General features: G+C 43.1%; 1 protein-coding gene across 4 annotated transcripts in view; it reads right to left on the bottom strand.

Annotated features, from left to right (window-relative positions):
• The window catches only part of NTM (neurotrimin), a 946,501-nt gene that overhangs the window by 96,413 nt on the left and 829,190 nt on the right, over positions 1–20,898 (bottom strand). For all 4 annotated transcript variants that reach the window (XM_012729578.1, XM_004689088.2, XM_012729579.1 and 1 more), the window contains one exon: positions 20,124–20,249. In XM_012729578.1, coding sequence (XP_012585032.1) covers positions 20,124–20,249 — 126 coding nt within the window. The remainder of the gene's footprint in view (positions 1–20,123; positions 20,250–20,898) is intronic.

The following is a 20,898-nucleotide window of genomic DNA, read 5'->3' on the forward strand; positions in this document are numbered from 1 at the left end:
GTAAGCAGCACTGGCATTGACATCCAGAGACCTCTGAAAGGGAAAGCTCCTGACCCAGTTAGATGTGTAGTATCAATCAAATCACCCCCTGCTCTGTGCTTTCTCTTTTGATTTCCATGCTGCACACTTGTGTCTCTTTGTTCTTTTCTTTTAAAAGGAGTCCCCGATTAAACACTCTTTACGATCAGTAGCATTTGTGAAATGCTTAGGTGAACTTTCTAATTAATTAGGATACATAAATAAATGTTAAGACTTAGCAAAGATAGTCGGAACAAATGATAATTGCTGTTGTTATAACAATGGTCATAAACAATGATTACATCATTTGCTTTTTGAGCTTGTGTTGAGAAACTGTAAAAACAACTATATATTTGAAGATTGTCCTGGACGGGGCTCTTCTCTCTCCTTCCCTGCCTTCTTGTTTTCCTTGCCATTACCCTAGTGAATATACGTGATGACTACACAACTTTTCATAAAGGACGATGCACTCGATGCTTGTGTGTTTACAAAGCACCTGCAATGTTGGATTGCTAATCTTCATATTCTGATCCTATTTTACAGATGAGGTAGCAGAGGTTCTGAGAGGTTAATTGGTTTGCTGAGGGTCACCCACTTAGTAATTGGCAGAGCAAAGAGTCAAACCAAGTGTCCTGACAAAAGTGTTCTTCACTTTCCACCACAGTAAGCCCTTCCTGAATGTCATCAATACATCCTTGGGATCTGATTTTAAGCAAAAGGACCAATATTGGAAGCAGATCTCAAACAACATTGTTTCAGTCAACATCTGCAGGTTTCCCTTTCTTCCCCTCATCATGGTTGCCCTGAAACAATGTTAAACCAAACACATTATTCCAGGCCCCTGCTCCTTTCTCTCAGCATGTGTGCCCCTGGGGTGTCAAGTGGGCATCCTGTGCTCAGGACGTTCCTTTCCATGTGTGGAACCAAGACAAGCAAGCCTGGGAGTGAAGGCGGGAATTTGACAAAAGGCCTGGGCCCCGAATCTGTTCCACTAATGAACCTCAGTCTAAGTCTCATCAGTGAATACTGAATGATCAGCTTCTAGTTTCCCAACACAATTTTTACTTTCTTTTCTGCTTTTGTTTTCCCGGAATGTCTCCCAACATGGTGTATATCATCAGATGGTGAAACAACTCGTATTCACCCCTCACAGCACTTGGCAAGCACCTCCCTTCCTTTATTCACACAGCGGGGAGTTTATGGTCTATATGAATTGTGATAGCTCTGAAGGGCTGGCTTCTCAGCACTCTCCAGCTGTAGAACTCTCCCAGGCGAGACGGGGAGAGTGACAACAACTCAACATGAAGTTTTTAATTCCCTTTTGTATCTAACTTGTATCTTGAAAGAGACACCGCTGTGACCCTCCTGGCTGTCTCTCACTCTGCCTTCAACTTGCTCAGCAGCACCTCGCTCAGGGAGGCCACAGACATGCCTCTCCCAGTAGGCTGCACTATCGATTAACTGGGAGAGAAGGGAGTTTTCATTGTGAAAGGCACAGAGAAACATACAAACATCTTCAAAGCTGGTGGTTAGTGTCACCTGTGGACAGAGGTGAACCTCTTGGTAGTATCAAGCTGCATGGCCAGCATCAACTCTATTTTCAAGCCTCATTATTTTTAGAAGTGGGAATGACAGTGGTCTATGGGGGACCTCAGAGCCCCACAGACTGTATTCCAGCCTGCCACCACATGAACTTAATTTAATGTACCTAGAATATTGCTTACGACAGATGCAACAAGAACATACTGGGTTTGAGACTGGACTGTTACAACACCAGATCAGTGTCTCTGTAGAATAGAATAATTTCCTATGTGTGTTTTGGTTATGAGCATCCAGACAAAAGAGTTACTTTTTGTTAAATTTCAGTCACTTTTTGCCATTTTAATTAAACTGGTGTTTTTACCTATATCAGATACTTCTAAGTGTGAACTTATTTTCTTGAGATGAAATAAAGGATGGTGAGGAGCCAATTAGTAGTTAGGTATTCACTATCTCCATTCAGAGGACACTCATTAGGAGCCCCTGAGGATCACTGGGAGTCTTAGAAGAGACTGTATGTTTCACTGATGGGGAAAATGAGGCTCTCAGAAAGGCTGTTGGAAGGATTTGTTAACTCTCATACTAGCACGGCATTTAAAAATGCATAAGCCAGAGCGCTTCCTGGTGGTACAACAGGTTAAAGCACACTTCAAGCTAAAACTACTTCAGCATGAGCCAGTTCTTACCCCGGAGGTGATCCACGTGGCACAGCAGACCTCTCCTGACCTGCCAGTTGCTCCCCTCAGCAGTGTACTTTATCGATCTGCCTGTTCTGCTTCCCACTCTGTTTCTGGTGAAGCCTCTCACTGTCCCTGCACTGCTAGCCTGTACTCCAGTTCTGTATGCATAAATAAATAAATCTTTTTTTTTTTTTAAATGTATAGGCCAAAATCAGTATGAGGTGGAATGGAGTGCTTGAGATAATGCATTGAAGTTGGGCACCTACAACCTGGTACACTCCCCCAAACTGTTCATCTTTAAAAATGATGGAAGATGCTATTGTTGAGAACAGTGATAAGGATGCATGCTGGGGTTCGCTGTACCATCTTTGATGCCACCAGTCCATGATAAATATTTATTGACATTTATCTTGTATAGATATAGGGTATGAATTTACATGCACCATCTCACATAACCTTTACAATAGCCAGGAACCTAATATTCCTGTTATGTATCCTACTTAACTCTGAGTGGCTAAGCAAGGTAGTTAAGGGACTTAAGGAATGGTGAACCCAGAACTCCAGTCTTGAAGGCTTGCCAAGACACAACTCTGGTTTAATGCAAGTCCAGTTGCTGGAGCTCAATCCAAGCCCAGGATGATAGTTTGCCCATAGCTGCACATCAATCCAGAGGGTAAGGTTCAGTTCCCAGATCTTCCTCTCACTAGCTCCTTAAACTTCTCCAGGTTATTTAACATTTCTGTGCTTCAGTTCCAGTAACAGTATCTAAACTTCTTTTAAAGACTATTCATTCATTCATTCATTCATACAGAATGGGGGTACAGGTCAGAGGGGCAGTGGTGATGAGAAGATTCACCAGATACAGAGTGGGGAGCAGAACAGACATATTGACAAAGTACACTGCTGAGGGGAGCAGTGGGAGAGACAGAAGAGTCTGGTGTGCCCTGTGGGTCACCTCTGGGGCCAGGGATTAAACTTGCACTGAAGCGGCCAGCTTGTAGTGCTGTGTCCTAACACCTTGCACCGCCAGGGAGGGCCAATATCTAAATGTTTAAGTTGGTTCCAAAGATGAAGTGAGTTGAAGTGTAATCATATAATAAGAAAACAGGATATGATTTTGCTATTATTGTTTTCATCACCTTCATTGACCTTATTTTCATCCCTTACTCAGCACACTCCCCCCCCCCCAATCCCTTTACATTTGAGTGGATGGTCTTTTAATTCTCACATCTGAACTTCATTTGTTTTAAAAGCTGTACTTTAACTTCAAAGCAACTTATTTGTATTCAATTGTCATTTTCTAAAAATCTGCTCTGCCTAAAAGCAGTTACAAACCTTTGATGGGATCCTCTTCCACAGGTTAAATGATTTGGTCAAGGTAGTGTGGAGTCAATAACAGGCCTTGGACTGGAATGAAGGTTGCATCTCTCCTGCCTAGACTGTGATAGATGGAAGTTGCTACTGTAATAGTGGGGTTATTAGCTACAGAATAAGGAGAACAGAAGTGGACAGATGGCTACTTGAATGACTTGCCCAGATCTGCCATTCATTCTTTTTATCACCAGCAGTATTGACTTTCCTATTTGGCCAATCTCCTCATCAGAGCTGGAGTTTGGATTGTAGAATAGGTGATAATGCAATATGGCATAACACAACACTAGAACCTAGGGAGCATCATATACTTAAACCTAGTCTGACACATAGTTTAGTAGTTTGGGAAGCTCCAAACTTTCTTACCTATAAAATCAGGTTAATAGGAATCCTAACTCGATGGGGTATTTAGAGAATTGTAGGGACTATTTTAAAACTTAAAAGTGAACTATTTGAACTTCACAAAAAAAGATGTTAGCAACTTGTTTAGTAGCTGGACTCATTCATTTGATTTTTGCTGTTAATAAAACAGGATAAAAGTAAACAGGAGAGCCCTGGGTTCAGAGTGGACCCCCTGCAACTTGGCTGCCTAGTTAACAGCCATCTCCATACTAAAGTGTGTCTGAGCAAGATGCCTATGTGAGCTCTTGGTATCTCAGTTCCTTTTTACAAAAGAACATGATAGCACCTAGCTCACAAGGTTGCCAGAAAAATTAGAGTTCAGGGCCTCCCTGGTGGTACAGTGGTTAAAGACACAACACTGTCAAGGTATTGCCAGCCACTGCAGCATGAGTTCAAACTTGATTGGCCAGGGAGCTGACACACAGGGTGCAGCAGACCTCTCCTGTCATGACCACTGCTCCCCTCAGCAGTGTATTTCAGTGCATCTGCCTGTTCTGCTCCCCTCTCTGTCTGTGTTGAATCCTCTCACTCCCCTGCATCCCTGGTCTGTACCCAAACCCTGTATGCATAAATAAATCTTTAAAAAAAAATAGAGCTTATACATGTATAATACTTATAATAGGATGAACTTAGAATAAAAATATTAGCTACTATGATGACAAAGAAGTGGAGGAGAAGGGCTTCAGCATGATGACGACAATGATGATGATGACGATGATGCCCCCTCTTCAGATCTTCTTTTATGGATAGAATCAAACATTTTCAAACTGCTGCTATTTCTCTAATTACTGCCACTTACATTGTCAGGCACAGAACCTCTACCTCCCAAGCTAAGAATTCAGGCCTGCAAGAGATCCTGGGGTTCCTTTTAGCTATCCACATGATGACAATGAAGTAGTGCTCTCATCAAGAGGTCCTTATAACCATGACAACATGAGCAGCACCACTCTACAGAGGATGTCATTGCCATGACAACACCTGGGTGACCAAAATCAAGAGACCTAGGTAAGTGCTTGGATAAAGAGAGAAAACATCAACACACAGAGGAATGTGACTGCTCAAGAGCAGAGTAGGAGAGCAAGGACTGATCAGTGTGGATGGATGCTTGGCAACAAAGCTAACGAAAGCAAAGTGAAGTTGAAAAAATTGTTGTTGTCATACTCACTGAGTGATCCAGCATTTGCTAGGGCTCTGGGTCCTGGGTAGAAACAGATGCAGAGAAGGATGGGACCAATTCCTGTCATCCTTCCATCTTACACAATGTGCCAATCAAGCAGGGATTGTTCCTTTCAAAGAAAAGGAGTACCTCTGGGGAGAGGGGGTACAGGAGAAGGGATTGTGAGGAGAAACATGGGAACTTGTCTGCATGTCATAACACTCATAGAAGCTATTCTCTTCCAGGCTGGTGAGGTCTCCCTCATGTCTAATACTCTTGTAGACTAAACACCAAGAGTATTTGCTTCTCAACCCTGACTGACACTTCAAGTGAGCAACACTGAGACAGGACCATTTGCAGAATTCCCAGGACATCGATCTACACAGAGCTCAAGGATCTGGCCCAGACAACTACCTCCCTGTTTCCATGCCCTTTAGAACTTCTGAGCATAGAAGGACTTCACATGGATGGCCATCTGTGGTTGAAGAGGTGGTGTTGAAGGCTAATTTGTTTCCTGTTCTTGTTTTGAGGGGGAAAAAAAAATGAATCCATATACCCCCTCTTAACTTGAATTATCTGGTCACTGAGGATCAAATATCAAGGACTTTGAGACCATCTGTCCCATCCTTAGGGATAAGATGGAAGCTGAACAGACCACCCTATTCCCCCCGCCCCCATTCATGAACTGTTTCACAGGCAAAGCAGTGAAAGTGCTTCCATGTCAAGTGGCCTCCTGACTACACTTGGCAGCAGACTCTCACCTCTGGGCGATTTTCCTGTGGTAGAGACAGTTGCTTTAATGACATGGCAAATTTGGCTTCTGATTCTCAGAGCACTCAAAAGTCACATAAATACATTGGGCCCACTTGGCTATGAGCAGATTTTAAAGATTGTTCAAAAGTAGAGACCACTACATATACACAATGGAATATTACTCAGCAACGCAAAATGAAAACAAAACAAAACAAAACACATGCCTTTTGCAGCAACATGGATGGAGCTGGAGAAGATCATGCTTAGTGAAGTAAGCCAGAAAGAAAAGGAAAAATACTGGATGGTTTCACTCATAGAAGGACTATAACGGACCAAGTGAGAAAATAATAATAACGAAAAGCTATATACCAGTGACATTTTATGGGGGTGGCGAGGGGAATAGGATCAAAAACAGTGGGAGAGGGGAATGCACTGGACTATGGTAATGGCACATGGGTGATTTGATGATGGAAGCCCAAGGGGATTACAACTGAGACGGAAAGATGCACAAAATGATGTAAAAACGAACTATTTTATATATATATATATATATATATATATATATATATATATATACATTAAATTCCATTAAGAGGGTTTGCACTGTGATTGAATTAATACCATCAGTTTTAGACTGTATTTCATCCTACAAAAGTTCATATGCTGAAGTCTTAATCCCCTGAATATCAGAGTGCTCTGTATTTGGACAGTGGGTCTTGAAATAGGTAATGAGGCTAAAATCAGATCATCAGGATGCAACATCATCTGATGTGACAGCTGGCCTTATCAAATGAGGAGAGCAAGACACAGCGCCCCTCACTGGGTCCCATGAGGACACAGGGAAAGAAACCACCTTAAAGCCAAGGAGAGAGTCCTGGGAAGAAACCAGCTCTCTGACTCCTTGGCCTCAGACTTCCAGCCTCTAATACATTTTGTGTTTGAGCTTCTCTGTGCAACTTTATTCTGGGAATCTTCACAAACTAATATGCCATCTCCTCACTTCAGCATTGTAATTGGTCCACTTGAAATAAAGCCTAATTGGGTTGTGCAAAAAAAAAAAAAAAAAAAAAAAAGTAGGGGCCACTTCTGACAAATTCCTTTTATTTTCTCTGAAGAAGAGAAACAACTGAAAAATCCAAGACAAGTAATGACATAGCAGTAAGAGCCAAGGAAGTCTGGGTACAGGTTGACCTTCAGGAAAAGACCTCATTCTCCCCTCAATGGAAAACAGCACACTCTATTACTCTTCACAGCAAAACTTCTTAAAACTGTGTTACTCCTGCCATTCCTTCCATCCACTTTCTCTCTTTCCAATGAATCGTTTGTCCACTATCTCTCACCAGAACCTTTCTCACCTGCAAGTGAGAACATCTGCAAGTACATCTGGCTGCTCAACAGCCCTCATCTTGCTTGATTTCTTTTTTTAATTAATTAATTAATTGATTGATTGATTTTTAAAATTTGCCTTTCTTTCTTTTATTAATTTTTTTACATGTTTCTTCATTTTGTGCATTTTTCATCTCAATTGTAATCCCCACGAGCTTTCCACCACCAGTTCACCCATGTGCCATCACCATAATCCAGTGTACTCTTTCCACCCCCATAACATATCTCTGGTTTATAGTTCATTGTTAAGCAAGGCTTGTGCTATTAGTCCCTCCCTCATTTTATGAAGCAATCTCTCTGCGCGTGGCTTTAAAATTTCCCTCCAAGCTCTCTGGTTACTTCCTCACAATCACCTGTGCTAGACAAATTGTCTTCTTGACAGTTAAATATTGAAATATCCAGAGGCCTGGTCCTTAGACTCTGTTATTTACCTTAGATGGATAATAACTGAAGTGATAATAGCCCATCCCAAGGCTCTAAAGATCACCTGAACTGGGATGAGGCCTATATTTATTTTCTAAGTGCCTTGCAGAGCTGGCTATCTACTCTACCTTTCCACTTATACATTGAAGCCAACGAGAATCTTGTTTTTGCATGCAAGCCCACTGCTCTTGGAGCTTCTGATAGCAGACATAATATCACAGGTGGCAGGTGGGCACAAGTCACACATCTCAACATCACCCTTGATTCTTAACTCTTTCCTATGAACAGCTGTAATAAATCAGCAATTTTGTCAGCTTTGCTTTTAAATGTATTCCAGACTAACCAGTGTTGCCATGTTCACCCTACCACTAAAGTCTACGTCATTATTTCTCCTTTGGCGAAAGTAATAAAGTCATCACTGGTACCCCAGTGGCTACCCTTACACTCTCCTTGGTCCTTCAGACTATCTTAACTATCTTCAGATAGTTAAAATGACTGAAAACACTTATGAATTCATTTCACTCTCCTGGTAAAGCATGCTAGTGTCTTTTATTAGAAATTTATTCCAATTTTTAGCGTGTCTTTCATGGCATGACATGATCTGACTCTGGCTCTTTTTACCACACCTTACATCACTCTTCTCTGCATCAACATTTGTGCTGTTCCTCAGATGGCTCACACGTGTCCCAGCTCACGGTTGTGGTACCTCTGCCTAGAGCACCTTCTCTTGACAGGTGCATTTACTGTTTCATTTCACTCAGGTCTCCAGGCTTTTGATTATCTCTCTAAAGTAGCATCATCAATATTCTTTGCCCCATCTCAGTTTATTTTCCTCCATTGTACTATCTCTGTCTAACACTAGATTATAAATTTATGTACTGAATATTGCCCATATTCCCACACTACACCCCATGGGGCAAAAACTTCGAAGGCTGTATTCACTGCACACTCCGAAGCACTGTCTATGCACTGCTGAGTTTTAAGTACTCAAGAAATATCTATTGGATAAAAGATGATTCATTCTGTCTATGTGTCATATCTCTGCTATACAGTGTCATTTCTACCCAGTCTAATAACTCCTGATATTCTACAATAAATAAATAAATAAAGTCTGGATTGTTATGTACATTTTTGGAGAAAAGGAAGCTAACCCACGTGGATCACTAAATGGAAATAAACCAGCAGCAACTAGTTCCTAACATCCTACTTATTGCCACAGGAGAGAGAAGTTATGTGAATAATATCTAGCTACCATGCCCACCCCACTATAAACAGCAATGAGATCAGCCAACCGGAAGTCCAGGAGTCCTACTTGGCTTACACCACCTTCACACTATCCCCTCATAAAAACCATCACTCAGTTCCTGAAATTTGATCCACTTCATGTCTCCACTTTTGGACAGACTTCCTTAAACTACTTTATTCTCTACTCCTGATCACAATCTCTGTCTTTGCCCTTGGAATGGCTTCATGAAGATCAGTCTTTGCTGCCAAGAGTCACCTCTGCACTTTCAAGCTCAGGAAGAGATTTCCATCCTTTACCATGGACACTGGCTGCAGCCAAAGTCAACGAATTAGTGAGGTGTGTGTCACTGGCTTCCACTGGGGACTCTTGGACTGAATCCTACCTATCCTGCCTCTCACTGCTCGAAGGGCAAAGTTGGGTGTCTCCCCCCATCATCAACACTCTGCAGCCCTTTCATTCCTTTCAGTTATCCCCGCCTTCCCAGTCCAACCACTGTGCCCTCTGGAGCTCTCCTGACCCTCAGCCTCCAGGCTCAGCATCTCCAAAAGGCCTTTATGAAATTATCCCCAGTAATGTTGAGGGCGGTACTTCCTATGTTGCTCTCTTAAGAAACTGCTGAATTGTTTGCTTCCATGTCCAAGTGGGAGTGATGGTTGTTCTTACTTCTCAGAATCATGGCAATCATTCCTTACCCCTCCAATTACTGGAAATACCTAATGTTTTCATGACCTTGTCCTGTGGCAATGTTGCATCAATTTTTCCTGTGATTTTTTTTTTCCCTGTGCCTTTTGTAGCAAATGGTGTTCTGAACCACTCATGATTTTTGAGGGTGCTCATACCTGGATCAGAGCCCTGTTATCAGGTGTACTGACAGTGATATCAAGGTTCACTTTGATGACTTGTCAGGCACCTACACTGTCAGCTACCTGGGTCCCTCCTCTCTGTCTCACCCACACGTTACTACTGCCACTGGCTTGAACATGTCCTTCTGCAGAACTTGAAATCACTGATTATGGAACCACAGTTTCTGATTTCATCCATTTAACTTTCTACCATGTTTGCTCAACTATTTACACTGTAGCTTCACAGTTACTTACTCTTTTATTAACACATATGGACTGAATATCTTTAATGTGATAGGCACTGTATTCAACACTGGTGTACACAAGAGAAATCATGCTCCCTGCTCCAACGAAGCCTGCAGTCTAGGAAGAGGAAGGAAGATGTTTAAATAAATCTTCAGCCACAAGTTTCCCTGATAATTCCTTCAACATGTCATAAGGATTCACTGTTAGCCCTGCCAGGGATGTTCATTTCTAGAGTTATACAATATCCCTCCCTTAATGTTTATGGACCGTTTTCTTAACTAATACATCCCTATCTACTCTATTTAAGATTATAACACCAAATACATACCTGTTCATTTTGCCTCTTATCCTGTTTATTTTTCTACATTGATTACCATATACTATAGTATAAGAATTATCTATGGGCTTATTTTTCTGTCTTTCCACTTTATAAACATATGGGACAAAGGATTTTGTCTCCTTTGTCCATGCATATATATCCCATGTCTACACAGTTGCCCAGCACACAGTAGGTGATCAATAACAAGTATTGAATAAATAAAAGAATCGATACACCAACAGTTAAACTTGTTTTATAAGGAAGTTTTGTAGGCAAAACCCAAGTCACCTTCTCCTTTTAAATCTTTTTCTGCAATGGTGTGATAGAATAAATCAGTGGCGGGGGGGGGTGTGAGAGGAGAAATTCATTTGTCTTTCTCTGTAATGAAGATGATGAGCCAAAAATCTTAAGCCACAGTGACCCCAGTGAACTATCCATAAAGGGCAAAGCAATGGTGCAAGGAATTTAGAGGAGAAACACAGGCCTCCAGGGCTGTAGATCCATTAAACAGGAGGGGTTCTGAATCAATTATGGAGAAAAGGTTCCAAAGGCATCCTGTTCAACTCCCGGTTAGAAGAGGAAAGAGGAATTTGCTTTGGGGAGCATGATGAGGAGGGTCACCAAAGAGTATTCACCACTGTGGAAAAGGCTTAGCTGATCACTCCCAGAGAAGAGAAAGCAGTTGTCCTGGACTGACAGGGATTTTGAACCTAAAAAAACAAACAAGTCCCACAGATCTGCAACAAACAAAGATCAGAAATTAAGTAGGAAATCCATGCATTAAGAACATGGATATCATAATTAAAAAGACTTGCATGTGAATTTTGCCTTACTTACTATTTGTGGGCAAATCAGTCCCTCAAATCTCCATTCTTTATTGCTAAAGAGAAACTAATGCCTACTTATTAGAGGACTTACGAAATTCCATCAATATAATATGCATAAAGGTGAATGGCCCAATACATAGCAAGTAATGCAGAACAGGGATTCTCAAACTTGCATGCGGTTTACAATAACCTGGAGATTTGTTAACAGTCTGGGTCCCGTCTTACATCTGGGGTGTAAACCGGGGACAACCCTTTGCAGTCAGCTCTAGATAGCACTCTGCTAAGACCTGCTTTGTGGAGACCTGGCTGGGGCTAGATGAAGCTTGGACTTGGAGCTGTGTGACCTTGGCCGATTTGCCTGAGTTCTCTAGTTGGTCACATAGGCAGTCACACGACTGTCTCACACTGTCATTGGGAAACATGCGTACTACTTACTGTGTGCAAATGTTTCGTAGATTGTCTACCACATTTTTAAGCAACTACAAGCTATTAGTGATTATTGTTATCAGATGATAGAGACACGTTATTATTTAGAGTGAAAGGAAATGCAGTCATCACATGTCCAGACTGATCTTTTCAGAATCCAAAAGTGGATGCCTACTGAAATCCTAGGGGCAAGGGCATTTGAATGGAAACTTCCTCTAAGTCTCTAGAGCATATTTTAGTGGCTCCTGTGCATGGGAGTCTAGAGTCCTCAGGTGGTCTAGAAGGTGTGGTGGCGAGGAGATTCCTGGGGTTCCTGGTGAGTGTGGAGGCTCCAGGGAAACCCTTCTCGTTCTCCCAGTGGAGCTGCCAGTTGGGGAGAGCACCTCAAGGAGGGGTGTCCTGGCCTCAATAGGCTGCCATCTTAACACACCTTTGCATCTTATTGAACCAGGGGTGGTTAGCATCCCTGAGGAAAAGATACAATCTCCTTGCTTTTATGTTTCCTTTTTTGTTCTAGCAAAACAATTTTGCATGGTAACGGTCACCAAGTACCAGTATAAATAGCCCAAGACTCAGGAGAGCGTGGGGGAGGTTGCTGTTAGCAATCTCTGGATTCAGCAGATGTCTGCTTGTTCTGATTCTACATTTTTCAAGGGTTTTCAAATAATTGGGTAAAACCACAAACATTATTTGTGGTGTGCACTCCTGGCCCTGGTTTCGAGGCTGAGACTTGATTCCCTCTGTTCTCAATTCAGGCACATAGAACTCATTAATTTTCTCACTAGTCTTTTTATGGGTTTTCTCCTCTTTGATGTAGGAAGTTACACAGCTATAATATTACTTTAAACCAGATCATAAATATTAAACTTACAAAAGCCCTTATTGACATTGGCAAATTCTACCCTAACTGTATCTGTGTCACTGTAATTACGGAGTTTAAGAGCGATCTCTAAATGTCTCCTTTTGCTTTCTTCCTTCCCGCCTTGGTCTGCACATCTGTGTTTAAACCATTTGCTTTATGAGTTTCTGGATCACTTTGTCCCCTATGGAGGTTGTACCCCTAGTTTATCTTTATCATAATAAATTGCTTTCTTTGCCTGGTTGGCCCTCATACCGTATGCTCTGCTGCTACTCTGGATAGGAGATCTGCCACTTCCATTATGATGCAATTATTTTTTTTTTAACCCACCATCAGTGACCACTGTAATATCTTTTGCAATAGCAATTACTTGGCCCTCCTGGGATAGCTACTCGGGGTACTTTGGGAATTTTAATCAAGCACCTACGTTAATTAGAAAATGGTGGGCATGAGGGAGGTGCTGATTAAGCACCTTTGAGTATCTATCTCTTCCAGAAATCCACTGAGCTTGAGCTTCTGTAAGGTTTCAGCCTTTTCAGAGAAAACGATTATAATTTCCTCCACTTTTGTTCTTGTCTCATGGTGGGAGTGAAGGTGAAGGGGCTGGCGACTAGCATTCTTAGACACCTACTATGTGTCTTTTGGGGACAAGGGCTTTGCATGGGTGAGCACATTTAAACTTCACTACATCCGTGATAGGGAAACATTATTATCAGTTTCACCCATGAAGTGTCTAAGGCTGCATCCTGGGGGCACATGAGAAAGGACAGCCTTTTATGAATTCCTTTGATTGATTTGGGAAATACGATCTGAACAACAGTTGAGAGTGATCGGAAGAGTTGAAGCTGCTGTATTTTACCCTTTACTCTCTAAAATTGATTTTTTTTTAAACTATGCATTAGAAGGACTTAATTTTAAAAGGAAAGAAAAATACCGTATCTACACTATTGGATAATTTTGCATTCAACAGACACTTTTAGATGCCCACAGACATCTGTACTAGTGCTGTGGCAGGCTCTGGATATAAAATAAAACCATGTAAAGGTTGTTCCTGACTTCCCTTGAACCTTGGACAATGGGAGGACCTCACGAGCCTGCAGAAGGAAGAGTTGCCATGCTCAGAAAGGCCTATAAAGTGCTTTAGGAGCTCAAAGAAAGGACCAGCCTCTCTGTCCAAAGAAGTTAATTGGAGCTTTCAATCAGTGACATTTGAGTGGTGTGGTCTCTTTTTTAAGCTTTTTCATGTCATCATTGTATCATCCTTCATTTTTGTACAATATATGGTCTTAAAGGACAGCAGAGCACCACCCGCTACCCAAAATATGCAGGACAATGCTCTAGAGAGAAGAGATAATGAGTACAAAGGTGAGAACGCCAAGCATATGGTGAAGGTGAAGTTTTAGTGACATCGGTCTGGTGGGCAATCTGAGCCTGGGTCCAGATCACAGAATCTTTTAAAGGCCATGACAGAAAGCAGAAACCAACTTAATAAAGAAGCACATCCCAGAGAGATTTAGTGCTCGAGCTAGAAGTCAGTGGGTACTGGAAAGAATTCAAATCCAGTTGGAACTGCTTTCAAAGACCATCTCGTTCAGATCCATTTCCATCTTCTTTCAAGCTGCCACTACTCTTCACTGATGGAAATGGAGTCATTATGGGGAGCTAGAACCTCAGAGAAAGACCAGATACTCCACAAAGCTCAAAATTGCCCAATCTAAAGCCTGCAGCAGAAGAGCAAGAAGCTTACCTCCAGGAAATAGATCAGTAGAGAGACACAGCGACCATTTCACAGGCCCGTCCCTGAGATGAAGTCTCAGGGATGTCTCCTGCCCCTAACCACCTCTCCTGCATTCCAATGCTACAGAGGAAGACTGGCAGGGGGCAGGCAGCCCAGCCACTCTTTCAACAATTAGGAAACAGAACAGAGCCTGGGGATCCCCTTCTCCCTTTGACCCCTCTTCCCTGGGAACCAGTTTCTCCTGGTTTTATAGCACAGAAGCCAGGTGGCCATGGCTAGATAGTTACCTTAGTCACTGAGTTTCCCCTTGGTGGTAGAGACATATTGACACTGTTGATTAATTACAGGGCAAGCCAACCAAAAGGAGATTCTAAGAGTTGTCCAGTATTGGCCTAGATAGAGATCTTTTATAAATATATTTTCTTTCCTTTTATTTTTTTGGGTCCTCTCCTGCTGGGTGGTTGCCATCTGCGGGCGAGGTGATTTTGTCCCATTTTGTCCTCTCCCTGCCCATCAGCTCCTCTTTGCTGGAGAAGATTTTCTCATCTGCCATCCTAATGATCTGGGTGCCACATGGGGCCCCTGATGCTGGTGCTGACAGGCTGCTCATTAGTGCCAGGGTGCTGCAGTCAGCCGACGGCGTGCCAGGGCTGCGCTGCTGACACCTTCTCACAGAGCTGTCACCGGAGTCATGGCGCCTGCCAGCTCTGGTTGAACTCAAGCTGTGATACCTCCAGTGCCAATTAGTGCTTCAGTGTCCTGCCTGGCTGGGGAGGAAGGTCTGTCAGTGCTGACAAATGGGAAAAGAGGCGGACATGTGGCAGTGGGAGGGCAGCCGAGGAGGGAAGGGCCCAGGGCTTCGCAGGAGAACTTCTACCCAAGGGTCGCTCTGTTCTCACCAACTGAAGCTTCTTGAAACATTGAGAAACAAAAACCAAGACAACCTACTGCCCACTGGGTCTTCTCACTCACAACCTTGGCAGCCTGGAGAGCTTGTGCAGTCCTATAGGCCTGTGTGTGGAGGACATGCAGAAGAGGAAGAGAAGACCCTGTAGCAATGGGTTGAACTGGAACCTAGTAGACATCTGGCCCCGCTCCAATTCTTACCCTAGAGCCTTCTCATGACCCTGGAAATAAACAGTCAATCAAGTGTTCTTGTAGCTTGATTTATACAGCTGAGGGGGAGGGGGGGCAGTAGTTAAAATAATACTTTTCTGTACTGATTTCTTTCTTTGCAATTTTATTCTGTAACCTGTGAGGAACAGGAAATGTTCATCTGCAGTTGGGCTCACTCTACTGGCAGTTTTCAGGGTTGTTATATGTGACTGCTGGGAACCATTGAGGGTCTAGGCTCAGGTGGAGTTGGGAACAGGAAAGTGCCAGAAGGATCAGGCACCCAGAAGGTTGAGCACAGAGCATGCTGGAGAAACACATACCCACGCACACACACACACACATCTGGACAGGCATTTTGATTGGCAGTGATGTGGGGAGAAGGGTGTTCATCGAAGACCCACCTTCAAAATCACTTGCGAGCCTTCTTGACCTTCTTACAATCCAACAGAAACTGGAGATATATATATATATATATATATCGGGTTTTGATAATACCTTCCTGTGAAGAATAAGGTCCTCAAAAGCATCTTTTAGGATCCATTGAAAGAGGAAGCATTCTTGTTTACTTTGGGAAAAATGCAGAAAAATAGCACTAAAGTCCTCCTTTAGGAGCTGGAAATATTAGTTTTAAGAGCTGTGCTATAATGAACTCCTGCATGTCCAGGTAAGGTTCAAAGACAAGGCAAGCATCTTGAATAGGGCGTATGCCCTCTGTGAGTGGGGCACCTGGGGCAGTGTGCTAGTGCTCACAAGACCTTAGTGAGGGGTCAATAACAAGCAGGTCATGCAGGTGGAGGTGATATTGCCATGGGAGAACAGTGAGCTCTTGTTCTCCAAAAGCCAAAGGGCCGGGCCCTCCCTGGTGGCGCAGCGGGTTAAAGCACTGCACTAAGAAGCTTAAGCCACTTCCGCATGAGTTCGATCCCCGCCTGCCCCAGAGGAGATCCACATGGTGAGGCAGACCTCTCCTGACCCACCCGCTGCTCCCCTCAGCAGTGTACTTGTCGATCTGCCTGTTCTGTACCCCACTCTGTCTCTGGTGAATCCTCTCTGGTGAATCCTCTCACCCTCCACATCTCTGGCCTGTACCCCAGTTCTGTATGAATAAATAAATAAATCTTTAAAAAAAAAAAAAGAAAAGGCCAAAGGGCCAAGCAGGGGCAAGAAACACCACGTCCTGAAATAGGTGTGCAGAATAAAAGCAGATGTCTTTAAAAAGGGTGTATACTGGCCCTCCCTGGTGGCGCAGAGGGTTAAAGCACAGCACTGAGAAGCTAGAGCCACTTCTGCATGAGTTCGATTCCCGCCTGCCCCGGAGGTGACCACATGGCGTGGCAGACCTCTCCTGACCCGCCCGCTGCTCCCCTCAGCAGTGTACTTCGTAGATCTGCCTGTTCTGCTCCCCACTCTGTCTCTGGTGAAGCATCTCACCACCCCTGAGCCTCTGGCCTGTACCCCAGTTCTGTATGAATAAATAAATAAATCTTTAAAAAAAAAAAAAAGGTTGTATACTTTCTTCTTGAACTCCTGGGACTTGATAAGTTCATGATGAAAAACTAATAACAATAGATGGAACCTACTTCTCCAAATCAATTGCAGTGCCCTCTCCATTGTGGATATGGAAACTGACGTAGTTTAAACTGTCATATTTAAAGTGCTAGGTACACTCTGAGTTGGCAAAGGCCCTCTGCTCTTTTCCAATGAAATGACCATGCATAAGAGTCTGTTTATCAAAATGCATGAGTCACTTCTAGAGTGGTGGTTAATACTTTTTTTATTTCTTTTCCATACAGAAGACTAAAGCTGCATATACACATTCTAAAGAGGTTCATTACAAGCAGCACCTTATGAGTCATGATGACAGAAAACAGGGCTTTGTAAAGAACATAGAAGGGAATCTGGTGAGAGATGCAATGAAGACATCGGGGCTCCCCAAGAAACCAAATCAGGTTTCCATCCAAGAACTTACTGGTCGTGGTGGGAATATGATCCACCTGCACAAAGTGAGAATATGATCCACCTGCACAAAACAGGACCAAAAGTAACGCAGCTTTCTGCCTTTGATCTCTGCTAAGAGGTGCACACCTTTTCCTCCAAGGCACAGCAGACCTGCCCCAATTTATTTAAAATAAGTGCCTCTTTGGAAATTTTCCCGGGGCAAGATAATGGGTTGACTGCAAAGGGTCTCCAGATTCAGTTCCCATTTAAAAACCACCCAATAACATCTCCGATCTCCAAATAATCAGTGGCATGGACAACAGCACCCCAGTGAGTCCGTGGTGATTAGTCACAGGTTGGCATGTCTCATCAGTTTGAATCTGGGAGAGCTAATCTGGACCAGGAATCTGGAAAAGGCTGTTCGTCTAAATCATTCTGATCCACAGGTGGATTTTGATTGTTCTGCTCTTCTCCTCTTATCCATCTTCTGTTTCCATAGCAGCTAAAATCCCTGTAAAACAGAAGCATCTGGACCAAGCTCTGGTAAAGACCCCGGGGAAACGTCTCTGTGTGATGGCCATGAAAGGGGGAGATGGGGCTGAAATGCATCAGTATGAACTTCAGCAAGATGAGCAGAAAAGGGCTGGCTACAATGGTAGAGGGAGACAAAAGGACACAGAAGGAGAGGTAGAAAATGTGGGAAAAAATGAAATTAAAATCACAACGTTTAGGAGACTGTAAGAGGAAGGGAGAGCAAAGAACTGAAAGGGAACACATAAAAGGCAGCATATAATAGATATATGGAAGGGAAGAGTGGAGGGAAGCGACTGCAAGGGGCAGAGAATGAAGAGGACAAGGAATGGGCACAGACACCGAGACAGGAGGAGACCGCTAAGAGGGACAGGCTGGGTACCTGCTGACAGGAAGCAAAGCAAATCAAATCCGGATGATAAATATTCTGCGGATTCTAAAGTCATGGACCACCCTGGCGTCCACAGCAGTGGGGACTCAGCATTAAGCAGTGATGATGAATGGTGGCCACTGTGGACTGAGAAAGTCTGTCCGTTTGGACTATCCCTCCTTCAGATGTGCCTCGGGCCACGGTCCATCACTAATGAGCTCACGCATGGCTGAAGCCTCCTCCTAGGTTTTGAGCCAGTCCGTGTGTAAGGTCATTTCAAATTGAGAGATTGGCTGACGAGTGTAGCCCTCTGATCCTTTGCTCACAGTAGTAGCTTCAGGAGTGGCACATGGGACAGCTCGCAGGAACTCAGGCCAGGCACAGTAAAATTTCACGCCTACTCTGATAATCTCTATCAGGGCAAATTGTCAGTCTTAGAGATGGAATTTGGTAGTGAGAGCCCATTCATAGTCCTACACAGAATGATTGCTAACTGCTCCAGTAAGTGTACACTGTGAGGCATCTTCACATTCAGAAAGGGAGGCCAGTGCTGCTGTGGTGGACAGCCCACAGCTGCAGCCCCACGTGGGGATGTCTCCCATGGGGTGGATGGCCTGGTCCAAGGTCACAGCCTTCCTGGGACAGCGCAAATTCAGTGTGTGACTACCATGCTGGTACAAATGACTATCCCCTAACATCAGTAGAGGACACAGCTGATGGCCATGCAGCTTCAGAATGCCCCAGAAGCTCAGCTAGATGTTCAATGGAATTGCAGAACAACTCAACTTTGGCTGCCCAACCCTGCCGCCTTCCCTTCTCTTCCACAAGCTTAAGCCTAAGAGACCTCAGATAAATGTGTTGGATGCCAACCACCCTCGCAGGATCCTGATTTGCAAGCAAATGCCTACCTTTAGAATCCTTAACTTGCAGTATTCAGTAATATGCATACTTCATAACATGCATGCATACAAACATATTTACACCAGTATATTTCACGTTAACCAGAAATAAGCAGTGAGAAAAAGGGTCTTCATTCTTACATCTGCTCAAATGTTATCTTTTCAAAGTCCTCCCTTCCCCAAACCTCTTGTCCTTCTGCCAATGAATCAATGAATACTGCTCCATTTTCTCATTCTTATCAGCACCTTCTAAATGTATATTGCCATTTTTGTCATTTATCTTAAGAGAATGAGAGCAGGGACTTATCTGTGTTGGTTTATTATTATATCACCAGTACTTAAACGAGTACCTACACTACTTCAAAGCACTCAATAGATATTTTAGAAGAAATTAAATAATGTATTTGCCTAAAAGCTATTATAATGACTAATGGTATCTTGCCTTAAATTCTAAAGGTTTAATGTTAAATCCATGAAAATCCATGTTCAAAACAACACTTGGTCTTGTCTACAAAACATCTAGACATTTAGACATAGTCAATTTGCAATTTAATCACACACTAAGATGTTTGTTATCTAGGATTCATCAGAGCAAAACAGAAACAAAACCACAAAACAACCAATGTACTCACAACCAGATATTTGGCAAAACTGGAGAAGTACAGACTTGGAAATTTTCCTTTTAGGAATATGGCCATTCCAAGCTCTCATCCATCATTCTGTATTTGTATTTTCCAGCTTTTAAAACAACCAGATGAGCAATGCCACCAAAGCCGATTATTCTGTCATCAGACATGACAAGTCATGTTCACTCAGAACATTCTGCCAGCATTTCACTCAGACAGAACTGGGATTAATTTCTCAGGGCTGGAGAGAACCTCAAGTTTTCTGAAATTGTAGAGAATACCATCATGCTCTGCAGACTCATGCATATTCTCTTACTGGGGTATGAAATCTAGGACCCCACAGACTAACAATCTACGTGACCAACAATTGGACCTCCACTCTTGACACAACACACCAAACAGTTGTTCTTACCTTTGGGCGAGATGTGTCTCCAGGTAACCGTGGGCTCTGGTCTACCTGTTGCTATGCAGGTGAGGCTGATATTGTTCCCTTCATTAATGGAGATATCTGAAGAAATCTCTACAATTTTGGGAGACACTGTGGAGACAAAATGAGTAGAAAGAAAAATGAAGTAAAAATCCTGCTGGAATATTTTTTTTTTGGTCTTCAAATGGTAGCTGGCAGAACAGCCCAGTCACTGAAATATATAGACTGAGTGAGTAAGTGATGAGAAATTAGGAAAATTACCTTCAATATGAAAGAAATAGCTTACCTGGAACTTAACTTCTGTTTCCTCCCACAGAAACACAAAATCAGGGTGTCTCATTGGAATGTATTCTACTGCAAAACTACTCTCCTAGCCCCCACCCTCTTCCTATCTCCACTCTTAGCCCCACCCACCTCCAACACACATCTACAAGTGCAGTCAGAATCGTCTTTATATAATGCAGTTCTGATCAGAATATCTCAGCCTAAACACTTCCACATGCTACCTATCGCTTTCCTGATAATACCCCAGTAAACCAGGCTGTGCAGGACCAAGAACCAACCTGTTTTCATTAACAATTGGTGATTCAACCTCTACTTACCTCCGTGTCGTCTTTGACGTATGTCCTTTCCTGGAACACTCTCATTTACTCTAGAAGGCTCCTTGAGCAGCCCCTAGTACTCGCTGCCCTCCTGCCCACCTCAACTTATCCTGATCTCTGTGTCCCCAGAGTACATCATACATCTGAAGGGGAGTTAA

Source organism: Condylura cristata, unplaced genomic scaffold, assembly GCF_000260355.1.
Source record: "Condylura cristata isolate star-nosed mole 26May11 unplaced genomic scaffold, ConCri1.0 scaffold00025, whole genome shotgun sequence".
NCBI classification, from domain to species: Eukaryota; Metazoa; Chordata; class Mammalia; order Eulipotyphla; family Talpidae; genus Condylura; species Condylura cristata.